General features: G+C 44.7%; 1 protein-coding gene across 1 annotated transcript in view; it reads left to right on the forward strand.

Annotated features, from left to right (window-relative positions):
• CFAP92 (cilia and flagella associated protein 92 (putative)) overlaps positions 1–14,444 on the forward strand; it is a gene marked incomplete at both ends in the record, with an annotated part of 41,908 nt that overhangs the window by 12,958 nt on the left and 14,506 nt on the right. Inside the window, 3 exons of the mRNA XM_079773071.1 lie at positions 1,140–1,286; positions 3,600–3,784; positions 7,808–8,709. Of these exons, the coding sequence (XP_079629197.1) occupies positions 1,140–1,286; positions 3,600–3,784; positions 7,808–8,709 (1,234 nt within the window). The remainder of the gene's footprint in view (positions 1–1,139; positions 1,287–3,599; positions 3,785–7,807; positions 8,710–14,444) is intronic.

A 14,444-nucleotide genomic window follows, 5' to 3' on the forward strand; every position in this document is an offset into this window, starting at 1 on the left:
GCTCTCTACGAGGTGCTGGGAACACCATTGATAAGATTCTTTCCTGTTTTTAAGGCCCTGAAAGACTAGTCCACACTTTCATATCTGAGCATCTCTCAGCTTGTTCTCAGTTTTCCCTTTTTCAGGTTAAACAGCCCCACTCCTTCTTGTGTTCTTTCAGCATGTTAATGAGATTCTCCAACCATTCTTTTTATTTTGAAACTAGAGGCCCGGTGCGCGACATTCATGCACTTGGGGGGGAATCCTTCAGCCCGGCCTGTACCCTCTCAGTCCAGGACACCTCAGGTGGTGTCTGCCAAGGGATCCTTAGCACTGCCGCGGAGGTGAGAGAGGCTCCCGCCACCATCGCTGTGCTCCCCAGCTGTGAGCCCGGCTTCTGGCTAAGCGGCACTCCCCCTGTGGGAACGCATTGACCACCAGGGGGCAGCTCCTGCATTGAGCATCTGCCCCCTGGTGGTCAGTGCGCGTCATAGTGACTGGTCATTCCGCCATTCGGTTGATTTGCATATTAGCCTTTGATTATATAGGATAAAGATAGAAAAGTACACAGAAAAATATGACAACAATGTACCCATAATTAGGTGTTACTATTTTGTTATATTTCCTTCATCTCTTCTTTCTTCTTTTTTTAAGAAATAAAAGATTACAGATATAGTTTAAGTCACCTTTAACCTGCGGTTCACTCTGCACATGGCATGAGGTGTCGGATAGTTTCCTTTGCCTGCAAATGGATCATCAATATAATTAATTGACTAGTCCATTCCTTCCCACTGATTGGAAATGCCACCCCTGGCATCTATTAAGTCTCTTATGTGTGTGGATCTAGCTCATTGGCCTCTACACAATGGAACCAATAGCTCATGGTAGCTTTAGGCCCTCCTGCCCATGTTCTCAGGTAGTAGCCGGTGGAGAGCCAGGACCCCCCTCAATTCTCCCTGCATGTGACTGGCAAGTGGTCAGCTTACCCACATGTAGACACCTCATCTGGTTGCTTGGAAGGAGCGGCAGCACAAAGAACAACCTCTGTCTTCAAGAAGCTTCCAGAACCTTCCCAAACCTCTGAGAAGAATTGATGGTATTCACGTGTGGCAGCTTACATGTGAGTTCCTCTTAACGCTTATGCCCTCCTGTGATTTCAGTTAAATGGAAAGAGTCGGAAGAGGTAAGGAGAAGGCGGCGAAGGAGGAGGAAATACCGAGCCGAGGAGGATCCTGACGCCAAGCTGGCAGACCACTGGAAACAGGGCGCCTTCTCCGTCCAGCTGGCAATAATGCCGCTCCTTGCAGGTACCCTCCCCTCCCTCACCCCGCCACCTCCCCGTTCCCGACAGTTTCTGGTGTTTGTCCAATGTGGCTAAACGTCCACCCTCACAGCGGGACGCAGAGACGCTGCTGGCGTGGAGGTGGCAGGTGCTTCTGTCAGGACACTGGGCGGGGCTCCAGCAAAGAAAAGAGAGATAACCTCCTCCCTCCCGCTGACGTCATGGTTGATGGCGAGAAACTGAGAACGGTCCTGGCTCGGCAGGCCGAGTGCGTGTTTGTGTTTGTGTTTGCTGTAGTAGCATCAGATCTACTCCAAGACCAGCATGATTAGTTGTAGTAATCATCTTCAGTTTCAAAATAGCCCAAGAGTTTGCAGACTTTAGTGGTAAATGTTGGCCAGCTAGCAACCCCGAAAGATGCTAAAAAGACTCTGGGTTTCAAATAAACTCTTATTTTTCATTGCATTTTGGAGGGGCCAATCTCAGCCAAGCAGGACTGGTTTATACACTGGTCCCAACACGTATTAGCCGAGAGACCTTGGACAATGACTTAACATCTCTGGGCCTCAGTTTCCCCGTCTGTCAAGGCGAGCTGATAGCAACCACACAGCATTGTTTGAGGATTACGTGGCATTAACACATGTTTCAGTCTAGCAGTTGTAGGTGCACAAACCACACAGAGTCCATTCCCCTGCCCGGAATTCCCCCTTATCCTGGAACAGTGGTTCTCACCACGGGCACTGGCGCCCCCCAGGGGAGGTTTGGCATTATGTGGAGGCATTTTTGATTGTCACAAACCGGAGCTGGATGCTTTTGGCATCTAGTGGGGTCCTGTTAACTGTCCTCACTAGAAAGAATGATCTGTCCTCAATGTCTGTAGCACTGAGGTTGGGAAGCCCTACCCTGCAATTATGGCTGACACCTCCCTAAATTTCTGAGTGATGATTTCGCTCCATGTTTGTTTTGGAGATTTTTTTTCTAAACTGGGTAATCTTTTCTAGGAAAGGGTTTCCAAACTGCTAGAACACAAATCATAATTAGTCGTGGCCTTAATGAGCTGGCTTTATTGAAGAGAATCACGTGGGAACGGGGAGGGTCGCCCCCAGGAGACGCTCACCGCCTCGGCAGACAGCTGCCACACGGGCCCGTGGCCTGTTTTGGAAGTGCCTACTGTTTCTGAGCATGAGTGGCCGGGTGTTTATGTGCCCTAGAAATATAATTACAAGCATTTGAAAGGAATAGAACTGGGTTTTTTTAAACATGTACTATGGGCTGGGCCGTGTTCATGGCACCTTCATGTGCAGCACACTAAGAAAGGTGGTATCTGTGGTATCATTTTGCACAGGAGTAAATTGAGCCTCCAAGAGCCTCTAAACTTGTTGTGGGTCATGTGACTACCAAGAGTCAGATGTAGGGTTTAAACCTAGCCTCGCTGCTTGCAAAAGTGCAGCTTTTTGCCATTTTTCCCTCCACCAGTATCTCCCCGCCTGGTGAAGTGAATGGACACCTTTTATGAGAAAAGCACTCTCACAGCTCTCTGGGAGCCGTGCATGGCTCGATGCACCTGCCCTCTGTGCTAGTTGTCCCATTGCAAAACCAACACGGGGGGAGGTGTGCCCGCGTGGCTTGGCTCAAATGCATCCGTTACGTTGTGCATCAATATCTATGCTTTCTCATTGGACCACAGCAGTTAAAGTGACACCGGTGGACCCCAAAGTAGACATTAGCGTGAAAGCTTTCCGACGGAGCTTTCTACAGTGATGGGTGTCTGATATCTGCATTGTCCAATCCCGTGGCTCGTAGCCACACATGGCTCCTAAGCATTTGAAATGTGACTCATGAAGAAGGAACTGCCTTTTAAACTAGTGTAAAAAACAAAAAAATAATAATAATGTTAGTTCATTTAAATTTAAGGAGCCACACAGCCAGTAACTACTGTACTAGGATGGTGGTTCTGAATGCCCTGGGGAGCTTTTTAACATCACAGTGTGAAGGCCAACTACATCAGACTGTCATGGCTGGTACCTAGTATCTATCTGTATTCCTTATTGTACCCGAGAGGGGATTCGGGACCTGCTTATGTTACTAGATGACCATCAAGATTAAATTTAGAAAATTAAATTCTCTGAGAGAACTTACGGGAACTCAGTTTGAGGAACTGGTGTGTAACATGCTGTCTGCATATGTTTCCCAATTCTTTTGTGTTTTTAAGATTTCTTTTTTTCATTATTGACTCTTCTTAGCTTGCCTCATCCCTCTGTGCTTGTCTTTGGAATGTCACGAGTAACAGTCTAATGCTGTGTGTGTCTTCCCCCACCCCCCACCCCCGCCCCACTAGGATGGCAAACTGTCGTGAGCCATGGCAGTAAAATGTCTGCCAACATTTTAGATTGTTTTTTGACTTTAAAAACGGAAGTTCCCATCATGACAGAGGAGCAAAAGCAGGACTTAAACCCCCTGATCATAAAGATCAAAGGTATTTCCTGCCTTCCATCGCAACCTGTGCCCATCGAGGAACTAGAGGTAAGAATGAGCCAGATGAACTGATTGGGGAGCTCCTTTCCCCAGCCACTACCCCATGAGGTAGATAATCACCCCCATTTCGCCATTTAGGGTCTCACAGCGAGGCATGAAAGATATTGGGTTTCTGGGGTTAGGAGCTTCCAAGTCTTGAGGTCTCCCACGGGTGTTCTTCCAATGGGGGCAGTGATACTGCCTTCGGAAGGAGCCTGAGACTTCCTTGTTACAGCAGCAGTGCCGGCTTATCTTGAACCAGCTGGGTTAGCACTGCTGTTTGTCTTGCAAGTTCCCTTTTCCCTCTCTTGGTGGGCGCCCTGTCCCTGGATCCTCTGTCTTCCTCTTGCTTTGTTTGCGCCCTGATTATGCTGGAGCTCATCCTCCTGTAGCTTTTTGAGAAAAGGTTAAATGATGGGAGATATGCTTCTTCAGCCTAATGTCTTTGATGTGTTCTTAAATTCTCTATCCTTATCTTCTCTGTTTTCACCTTTCTGTTGTTGTATTTGTCAGCTAGCTATATGTTAGATCTAATCCCATTCTCCTCCATTTCCTCTTATTCATTTCTTTTTATTTGTTACCAGAGGCCTGGTGCATGAAGTTTGTGCACTGGGGAGGGGGGTTCCCTCAGCCCAGCCTGTGCCCCCTCGTAGTCTAGGAGCTCTTGGGGGATGTCCGACTGCCATGGAGGCAGGAGAGGCTCCCACCACCACTGCTGTGCTCACCAGCCGTGAGCCTGGCTTCTGGCTGAGAGGTGCTCCCCTTATGGGCGCGCACTGACCACCAGGGGGCAGCTCCTGCATTGAGCAACCAGTTGTTCCACCATTTGGTTGATTTGCATATTAGCCTTTTATTGTATAAGAAAGATATCTTTGTCTTTTTGTGTAAACATGGGTAATCCATTCAGTTATATATTTTAATTTGCTAATTCTCCAGGTTTTTACTTTTTAAATGTATTTTTCAATTACAGTTTTGACATACAATATTATATTAGTTTTAGATGTACAAAAAGGTGATTAAACATTTATATAATTTACAAAGTGATCAGGAGACTCCGGGAAAGAAAATCACCAGGGTATTTCCCCCCACTCTGTCCCATAGGGATCCTCACACCCACTCCTTAGACCAGAAATAGAGGGTTTCTCTTAGCGCTCTCTGTCCATGCCTGGTACACAATTCTGGGGTACACAATTCTAAGCCCAGTCAGGAACACACGGGAGGAAAATAAAACCCAGGAAACTCTATGAGTTTGGTCTCCGTCACCAGTCTGCCCATTTCCTTTTACTTTTCAGCGCCCTCTAATAAGCTGCTTCATGCATTCTGTCTAGGATTTTTAGGTGCATTCACTGGGAGAATGCAAGGTGGGGTATGCCTTTACTCCATTTAAACAGATTTAAAAGTTCCTCTGACTATTTTTAATTGTTCATTTTTGGTTGCTAAAATTTTTTCTTAAAAGATATTTTTCTTTATTTCAGAGAAGAAGGGAGAGGGAGAGAGAGCGAGATAGAAACATCAATGATAAGCCCTAACCGGTTTGGCTCAGTGGATAGAGCGTCGGCCTGCGGACTGAAAGGTCCCAGGTTCGATTCCGGTCAAGGGCATGTACCTTGGTTGCGGGCACATACCCAGTAGGGTGTGTGCAGGAGGCAGCTGATCGATGTTTCTCTCTCATCGATGTTTCTAACTCTCTATTCCTCTCCCTTACTCTCTGTAAAAAATCAATAATATATATATATATATATATATATATATATATATAAGAAACATCAATGATGAGAGAGAATCATTGATTGGCTGCCTCCTGCACACCCCACACTGGGGATCGAGCACACAACCCAAGCATGTGCCCTTGACTGGAATTGATCCCGGGACTCTTCAGTCCGCAGGCCAATGGCCAACACACTATCCACTGAGCCAAACCAGCTAGGGCAAAAATTTTTAATGTTGACATTATTGCAGGTGTCCCCCTTTTTCCCCTTTACCCACCTTTTTATTTAAATTTATTAGGGTGACATTAGTTAATAAGGTTCCATAGGTTTCGGGTGTACATCTCTATGATACATGATAAGTATATTGTATGTGTGCCCACCACCCAAAGTCAAGTCATCTTTTGCCAACATATATTTGACACCCTTTACCCTTTACTACCTCCCTACCACCTTCCCTCTAGTAACCACCATACTGTCTTTTGTGTCTTATCAGTTTCGGTTTTATAAGCTTCTGCACAGTAATTGTTTGTTTTTATTATTTTCTAGATGTTCTTTTTTATTTTCTGTATACAAGTCCTTTGCCATATATATATATGAGGCCCGGTGCACGAAATTCATGCACTCAGGGTGGGGGATCCTCAGCCTGGATTGCCAGAGTGCGCAGGCCAGGCTGAGGGACCCCCACTGGTGCACGATCAGGGCTGGAGAGGGACACGGGAGGTTGGCCAGCCAGGGAGGGACTGCAGGAGGACTATGGGTGTGTCCGGCCCATCTTGCTCAGTCCCTATCAGCTGGAACCCAGCAGCAGGCTAACCTACCAATCAACTGCCTGCCCCCTAGTGGTCAGTGCACATCATAGCAAGCAGTTGAGTTGCCTTAGCATATCATTAGCATATTACGCTTTGATTGGTTGAATGGCCAACCAGACAACTGGACACTTAGCATATTAGGTTTTTATTATATAGGATATATATGACATTTTTTGTCAGTCTGAGGCTTGACTTTAATTTTCTTAATAGTGTCTATGATGAGGTCCATTTTATCAACTTTTCCTGTTATGACTAGTGTTTTTTGTGTCCTGTCAAATAAACCTTTTCACACCTTAAATTCATGAAGATACTCTCTAATGTTTTCTTCTAGAAGATATATAATTTCAGCTTTTATGTTTGGGTCTGTGACTCATCTAGAATTAACTCCATTTTCCTGACCATGAAAATTGTATAGTTCACTATGTAGACTTTCTTTAATTTCTGTCTGCAATGTTTTATAGTTTTCAGTGTATATGTTTTATACATCTTCCATTTTATTTCCTCTTAAGCATTTTTTAAAGACATATGCTATTATAGGTGCTGTTTAAATTGTTTCATTTTTAAATGATTCATGGCTAGTAAATAGAACTCTGATAGCTTTGACTGTGATGACGTTTCTAATTTTTTAAATGTGATGTGTGTTTTATGTATCTGATTATTAGTATACCTTAGGCCTTTGTGCACCTGGTTTGGCTCATAGGACCATGCTCCCCTGAGGTGTTTTGTGATTTTTTGCTACGATCTCAGGTTCAGTGGACCTTTCTCTGTGGGAGTTCTTTGAGGCCTAGTTTGAAAGTGGGTTTCTGCAGAAAGGCTTCTTAAGTCCTTCTTCGAGGTACCAGGGAGCACTACCAACCCCAGGATTGTTTTAAAATAAATTCCAGCATCAGTGTAAAATAAATAGGACACTTTGAATATGAATTCAGGTCACAACTTTTGTAACAGTTAGTTTTTTATTACCACGGTGAACATGTGCAAAGGCTCCCTAGTCCCTGGCTCAACACAGCTCTGCCCCCTTTTCCATTTCATTTTCCAACCTCTCACAAGCCCCAAACCTCTCTGAACCGTTCTTCCCCTTGTCGCAGCTTCCCAGGTGGATGCTTAATATGGTAAAGATGAGCCTGTGCCAACTCCCAGATGTATGTCTGGTTCACTTGCGTCCACCTTTTTTATTTTTTGCCTAACCTTGACCTGAGACCTAGAAATATAGACGTGAAAAAGGTCCATGGCCTGTCTTCATGGCATTCACAATCCGGGAGGAAGACGTAGTGAGTAAACTGAGCCCTTTCCTGTGCCCGCCACCAGCTTGGCGCTGTCACGTGTGTCACTCAGTCCTGGGAATGATCTTGCAGAGCAAGGTGTTTGTGGATGAGGAGGCCCAGACTGCAGGGGCTGTGGGAGGTGAGTGTGGCACTGGGACTTGAGCCCCTGCAACCGGGAGCCTTCCTTTAGAGGAGAGACAGGGTGGCTGCCACTGCAGCGCAATGACGTGATGTCCCCCGGCTCTCTCACAGAGGCTCTGCACCCCCGTGTACTGCAAGTACCAGTTTCATAAGACTCCGGTTCACCAGACTGAGGGGCAGCCCCATGGAAACCACGTCTCCTTCCAGGACGTCAATGTCATCTTCCTTGGGGCAATGAACTCCAAGGACCTGAGGGAATACCTGGAGGGCCCCCCAATGGTGGTAGAAGTTCATGATCGAGACCGAAAGTCAGAGGAGTATTCCCGGAAGCCCACCCTGTTTGGGGAGGACCCTCTGGATTCATACATCAACTTCCAGGCCTTCATCTCTCCCAACGAGACAAAGAACAACCCCTTTGAATCCCAAAACAAAATGTGGGACCCGTATGGAGTCGCCCGGGTAAGTTTTGCTGACCTCCTCCTCGGCCACAAGTACTTGAACTTGGCTATCCCCATCCACAACTGTGAGTCCAAGCCCACGCACCATGACGAGGACAACAGGAGCAGGAAGGTTGTGGGGTTTAGGGTCCCCACAGATGCCCATCACGGCCCAATGCCCATGGGCAACTACATAGACGCCAACTCCCTGCTCAAGCTGCGAGTGGACGTCACGGTGCCCCTGCGGGCCATGGCAGAGGCCCCCGACTCAGACTTCACGGGCACCCAGTTTGGCCGCATCGTTTTCGTGTTTGACACCAAGAAGATCTCCCTCCTGTACAGCCTGCTGCAGGACATCACCATGATCAATGCCAAAGCCCTCGACCTGGACTCCTACCCCATCACGAACATCCAGCAGATCCTGTCTGCCTTTAAGATTCGGGTGAAGATCCAGGAAAGGCCGGACCTGGATGTGCTCACCGGCTTCCACCTGCTGGATGGGAAGATCCACCTCCTCATCTTGGAAGGCCTGGCTGACCAAGGCCTGAAGCGGCTGTGGGAGAGCCACCAAAGCCGGTAGGTGGCACCTGCATGCTGAGTGAGGGGAGAGCTCTCGCAAAGCCAAGCTGAGGTTCCCTGTCCTCTACGAGAGGGATGCGTTGGCTCCTCTCCTCTTGGGGTTTATTATAGGGTGCTCCTCAGGGCTCAGGAGTTGGATTTTATAACAAGAGGAACTGATGGGTTGCCTTTAGTTGAAAGGAAGGCGCTCAGGAGTTGGATTTTATAACAAGAGGAGCTGATGGGTTGCCTTTAGTTGAAGGGAAGGCTCTCAGGATACATAGAAGAAAAGGTGGTTTAGAAAAAGGGGTCCGGCCTTCAGACTCCTGGGGGGCCTACTTGATTAACAGGGAGCAGAATGTTGTGTATGGCCCTGGTCCACGTGAATTGAAAGGGGAGAAAAAAAGAATGTGCTTTATGACCTTAAGGTAGACATCACAAAGAAATGGATTTCAACTCCCCGAGGTAGGATATACGTGATATTTTTAATCTAGAGGAGCTGTCAAAGCTACAGAAAATTCTTCTCCCCTGCAGGTCTTCCAAAAGCACGTGATGGGGACATTGTACAGGCAACTGAAGTGTCTGATTCTGGGCTGGAGCAGGTAGCCATCACGGTCCTTCCATTCTTTAGTTTTGATGACATGATAATTCTCTTTTCCTTCCATGATTTTTCAAGCATCCCAGTTTGGGTAAATAGGACCTCCCTCCTTTAATCTGCAAGTTCCCTCAGAGCTCAGATATCCCAGGACCCAGATGTTGATAACAGCAGAACGTCTTCAAGTTGAGTCTATCCACCAGCAGGGGAGTGCAGCCCTGTGGGGGCATGTTTTGAGCTTATAGGCCAAGAAAGACTGGAAGAAACTGGCCTTATGGCTGGTTACCTTCCCAAGAGAACTGAAAACATGTTCCCACACAAAAACATGAATGTTCATAGCAGCATTATTTATAGTAATCAAAAACAACCCATATGTTCATCGACCAATGAACAAAATGTGATATATCCATACAATGGAATAATATTCAGCCATAAAAAAGGAATGAAGCATCGATACACATGCTTCAACATTGTGTAATTTGCTAGGTAAAAGAAGCAAGACATAAAAGGCCAAATGTTCTATGACTCCATTTATATGAAATGTCTGGGATAGTCAAATCCTTAGAGACAGAAGTAGATAAGTGGTTGCCAAGACCTCAGGGGAGGCACGAAGTAGAAGTGCAGAGTGATGCTAACAGAACAGTTTCTTTTTTGGATGATGAAAATACCCTAGAAGTCAACAGTGTTCATGGCTGCACAACACTGAATATACTAAACACCACTGAACTGTGTACAGTACTTTAAAAGGGTGCCATTTGTGATGTGTAGCAAAGAATTTGGCCTTGCCCAAGAGAGGTCAGACCTTCACCCTTGTCTCCTGGAAGGTAATCTATGTTATAGCTCCTAGGAGGGTCTTTGTTTAGGTTGAGAGCTGACCACACCAGATCTTAAGGCGGGAGCAGGCTCACCTGATAATCAGAGTGAAGATTGGCTGTGCCAAAAAGACCAACAGTGTGATTTAGGGTGGAGCTTTGGATCACGCAGTGTCAACTGACCTGGGGACTGAGGTTGCCACATGGGCCATCAAGCAATTAATCAGGCATGCGTCTGTAGACATGGTCTATGGACACCGAGGCTTGGGGGAGTGACTCTGTGCCTATGGTCGCTCTCCAATGTCTTCAAGGCTGCACACCCTGACTCCGTGAGGAAAGGCCCAGGGGAGCGGTGTGTTTGGGACCATCCTGGACCCCGCTCTACGTACCGCTTCCTTTGGCTCATTTGAACATGTGTCTTTTCCCTGCAATAAGCTGTGTGAGTGTAACAGCTTTCGGTAAATGCTTCTTGCAAATGGATAAACCTGAGTGTGCTTTTGGGAACCCCTGGAACTTTCCGTGGTTATTAGAAGTCGGGGCAGTTTGGGGGACTGTGCCTTCAAACTTTGCAGTTTGTCTAATTCAGGTCATGTGGCATGTGAATTATGTCTCCATGGAAAGATTTTTCCCAGAAATAACATAGAGTGTTCCACTGACCCCAGTTCAATTAAGCTAGAAATTTAAAAAATATATATTAGCAAGAAAAAAAGTCAAATGCTTAAAAATTAGCAATTACTTCCAAATAACCCATGGGTCAAAAGAGAAACTGTAATGGAAACTAGACATTTTGAACTGAACAATAATGAAAATAGTGAAATACCTAAATTTGTGGGATGACGTTAAAGCATTATTTAGAAACAAGCTTTACTTAAATGTTTATGTTTGAGAAAAATAAAGGCTGAACATTACTGAGACATTTACTGGAAATGTCTGAGATGTTACAGACATTGAAATAAGTGTTTTAAACTATGTCGATCAGTTTAAAATTTCATTAGAAATTTACCAAAAAATAATACCAAATATATTTTCAGATTAGTTAGTTTCATGAGGTTTCTCAGTATAAAAATTAATGTTGAATTTCTAAGTACCATCTACACACACAAAAAATTAGTTTTTAAAGAGGAAGCAATTTAAAGGTATAAAATATGACAAATTTGGCAAAAAGGAGCAAAAGACCTCTGTCGTAAATATTATGGAACTTTTAGAAACATTTAAGAAAACAAAAATAAGTGAAGGGAGTTACCATGTTTATTGTTTGGAATATTCAATATTGTAAAGGTGTTTATTATCCCCAAATGGGTCTATCGAATCAATGGAATTCCAATTTAATAATACTACTTTTTTGCCATTTTTATTTTTATTTTTCCACCACCTTTTATCCCCTCTATGCCCTCTTCCACCTCCACCCTGTTAACGAAAAAAAACCATTGAAACCTGTAAAGAATTTTGTGAGTTTATTTGAGCCAAACTGTCGACATATGCCGGGAAGCAGAACCTCAATGAATTGAGATAATGCTCCATAGAATGCAGGGTTACATCTATATTTATACATTGAAATCAAAGGAAAGGGACATAGGTGAGTTACATGAAATCCATTGGTGACAGATTAGGGAGGTGGGACAAAGCAAAACGGGGAAACCTCTGGGATAGGGTAAAAAGTGAAATGATGGACATGTGCTTCTCTTACAGTGATGGATACAGGATACTTTAACTAACGTAATTAACAGTTGACAATTAACTTGATAACAATGAGGGAATGTCCCGGTGCCATTGTTGTGCCCTGAGGGATCCGGGGTAAAGGAAGTTACAAGTTACCCAGACATCTCACAGACATCTCACAGATATGTTATCTTAGAGGCAAAAAGGCAAGTGGGCTCAGTAAAGAAGATCTAAGTTGATCTTTGTCAGAGAAGATATCGGACTAGGACATGACTACCCACTATAACCTGTTTGTAGTTAAATATTTAATTTTCAAACCATCCTTTGTGGTTATTCCAGGTCTCTGGGTTTGCAAGACTGCCACGCAGGCCTCCCCTGAGCTTGTCAGGTTAGCATGTGGCTCCTTTCGTCCACAACCCTTTCCCCTCTATCCCCATCACCACACTGTTGTTCATGTCCATCGGTTCTCTCTCTTTTTTGTTCAATCCCTCCACCCCTCCCCAGCCCACCCCCACCCCCCAGCTGTCTGCCTGCTCTCTATCTATGAGTTTATCCTATTTTGCTTGGTAGTTCAGTTTGTTCATTAAATCCCACTGGCTGAAGCAAGCGGGGCGGGGGGGGGGGGGGGGAGGCGGGGGGGGGGGGGGAAGGCAGGGTAGGACAAGGGGAGGGCACCCAACAGAAAGAGAAAAAAGAAGAAAAAGAAAAAAATGAGGGAGTCAGAGGGGTTGGTACCTATCAGCCTCTGCCTCCGGAAAGCATCCCAGCAGGCCCTGCGTTACAATTAGCAAATGAGTCTCTTTCGCATAAAATCTGGGCACTTTGCAAAAGCGCTTCTTCTGTGCTGGGCCCTGGCCAACTGAGCCTGGCACCAGCCCTTTAAGAATCCTTTCTACATTTGCCGCAGCCCCACAGATCCTGTGGGGATGAGCCCCATTCGTTTTCAATGCTAGATGTTTTGAGGGCTCATCTCTTAGGTGCTCATCTTAAAAGCAGGGATGTCCAATGTGGAAAAGGAGACTTCGCTTCTCAGGGCAAAGTTCTGAGTTTCCTTCCGATTGTGGGTTGTTGTGCCAAGGGGGGGATTATGGCGGCGACGTGTCAGCCTTTTTCCCTGCTCCTGTGTGGCTTTTTCCTTGTTTGCCCTATGTGAAAGAGGTGGTGTTTTTCAGAGAACACTGTTCCATATGTAGCTATACTAGTAGAGCTGTTGTATGTGGGGGAGGAGATGGGTTCAGGGTCTTCCTACATCGCCATCTTGAGCAGGAATCTAGGTTGAGTTTTCGTTTGTTCTGTTTTAGTTGGGGAGGGGGAGGGGTATTTGTGTGTTGCCAACTCATATCCATTGACTAAAGCACCATTTGTTGAAACTACTATCTTCCTTTATAGAAATGCTTTTGCATTTTTATCAAAAATCAGTGGGTCATAAATGTATGGATGTATTTCTGAGTTCCCTGTTCTGTTCCATTGGTCTATGTATCTATCTCTTCACCAATATCACACAGTTTGATTAATGTGGCTATAATCAGTCAAGTAGAGTGATTCCTTCCCCTTTATTCTTTTTTTCAAAATTATTTCAGCTATTCTAGTTTCTTTGCCTTTTCATTTAAATTTTACAATAAGCTGTCTATATCTATAAAAAGTCTCACTAGAATGTTGATAGGAATCGCTAAACCTACATATCATTTGGGAAATAACTGACATGATTGCTGTTGAGTCTTCCAATCCATGAATATAGTATGCTTCTCCATTTATTTATATCTTTAATTTCTTTCAACAGCGTTTTATCGTTTTCTTTTTTTAATATATTTTTTATCGATTTCAGAAAGGAAAGGGGAAAGAGAGAGATAGAAACATCAATGATGAGAGAGAATCATTGATTGGCTGCCTCCTGCATGCCCCACACTGGAGATAGAGCCCGCAACCCAGGCAAGTGCCCTGACCGGGAATCAAACCATGACCTCCTGGTTCATAGGTCAACACTCAACCACTGAGCCACACCAGCTGGGCAGCATTTTATAGTTTTAAACATACATGTTCAGTATATGTTTTGGGTAGGTTTATATCTAAGTATTTTTTAGTCACTTAAAGTGGTATGATATTTTTAATTTCAGTTTTTTAGTCTCCTCCTTTACTTCCTTAGTGTGCTGGCTAGGACTTGCAGCATTATTTTATATCAGAGTAGTGACATCTTCCATGGAAGGCATGGGGTCTTCCCTGTTATAGATTATGTTAGGTGTAGGGCTTCATAAACGTCCTTTACCAATTTGGGGAACTTCCACTCTATTCCTAATTCACTGATGGTTTCCTAATTCTCTAGTTCACAAAATTTACAAAGATCCCAGGTGGATTAAAAGCCTATCTGAAATAATTATAGACATAATAAGTCATAAAAATATTAGAGAAGTTCCACGTACCCAATACTCAGTTTCTCACAATGGTGACATCTGACATGAAGGGCCTTGTTGGTGGACACAGTACTAGTACAATTAATTAGACCACAGGTACTTGGCCTTACTCACAGTCCACCAGAAAAGTCTATTTTTGAAAACCGGTAGTATAAGGGTCTTAGATGATAATAAAGGAGAACATATTCATGACCTCAGAATAAAGAGAGGTTTCTTGAATAAGGCAGAAGTACAAAGAATGAAGGACAATAATGATACATTTGGCTACATTAAAATTAA

Source organism: Cnephaeus nilssonii, assembly GCF_951640355.1.
Source record: "Cnephaeus nilssonii genome assembly, chromosome: 5".
NCBI lineage: Eukaryota > Metazoa > Chordata > Mammalia > Chiroptera > Vespertilionidae > Cnephaeus > Cnephaeus nilssonii.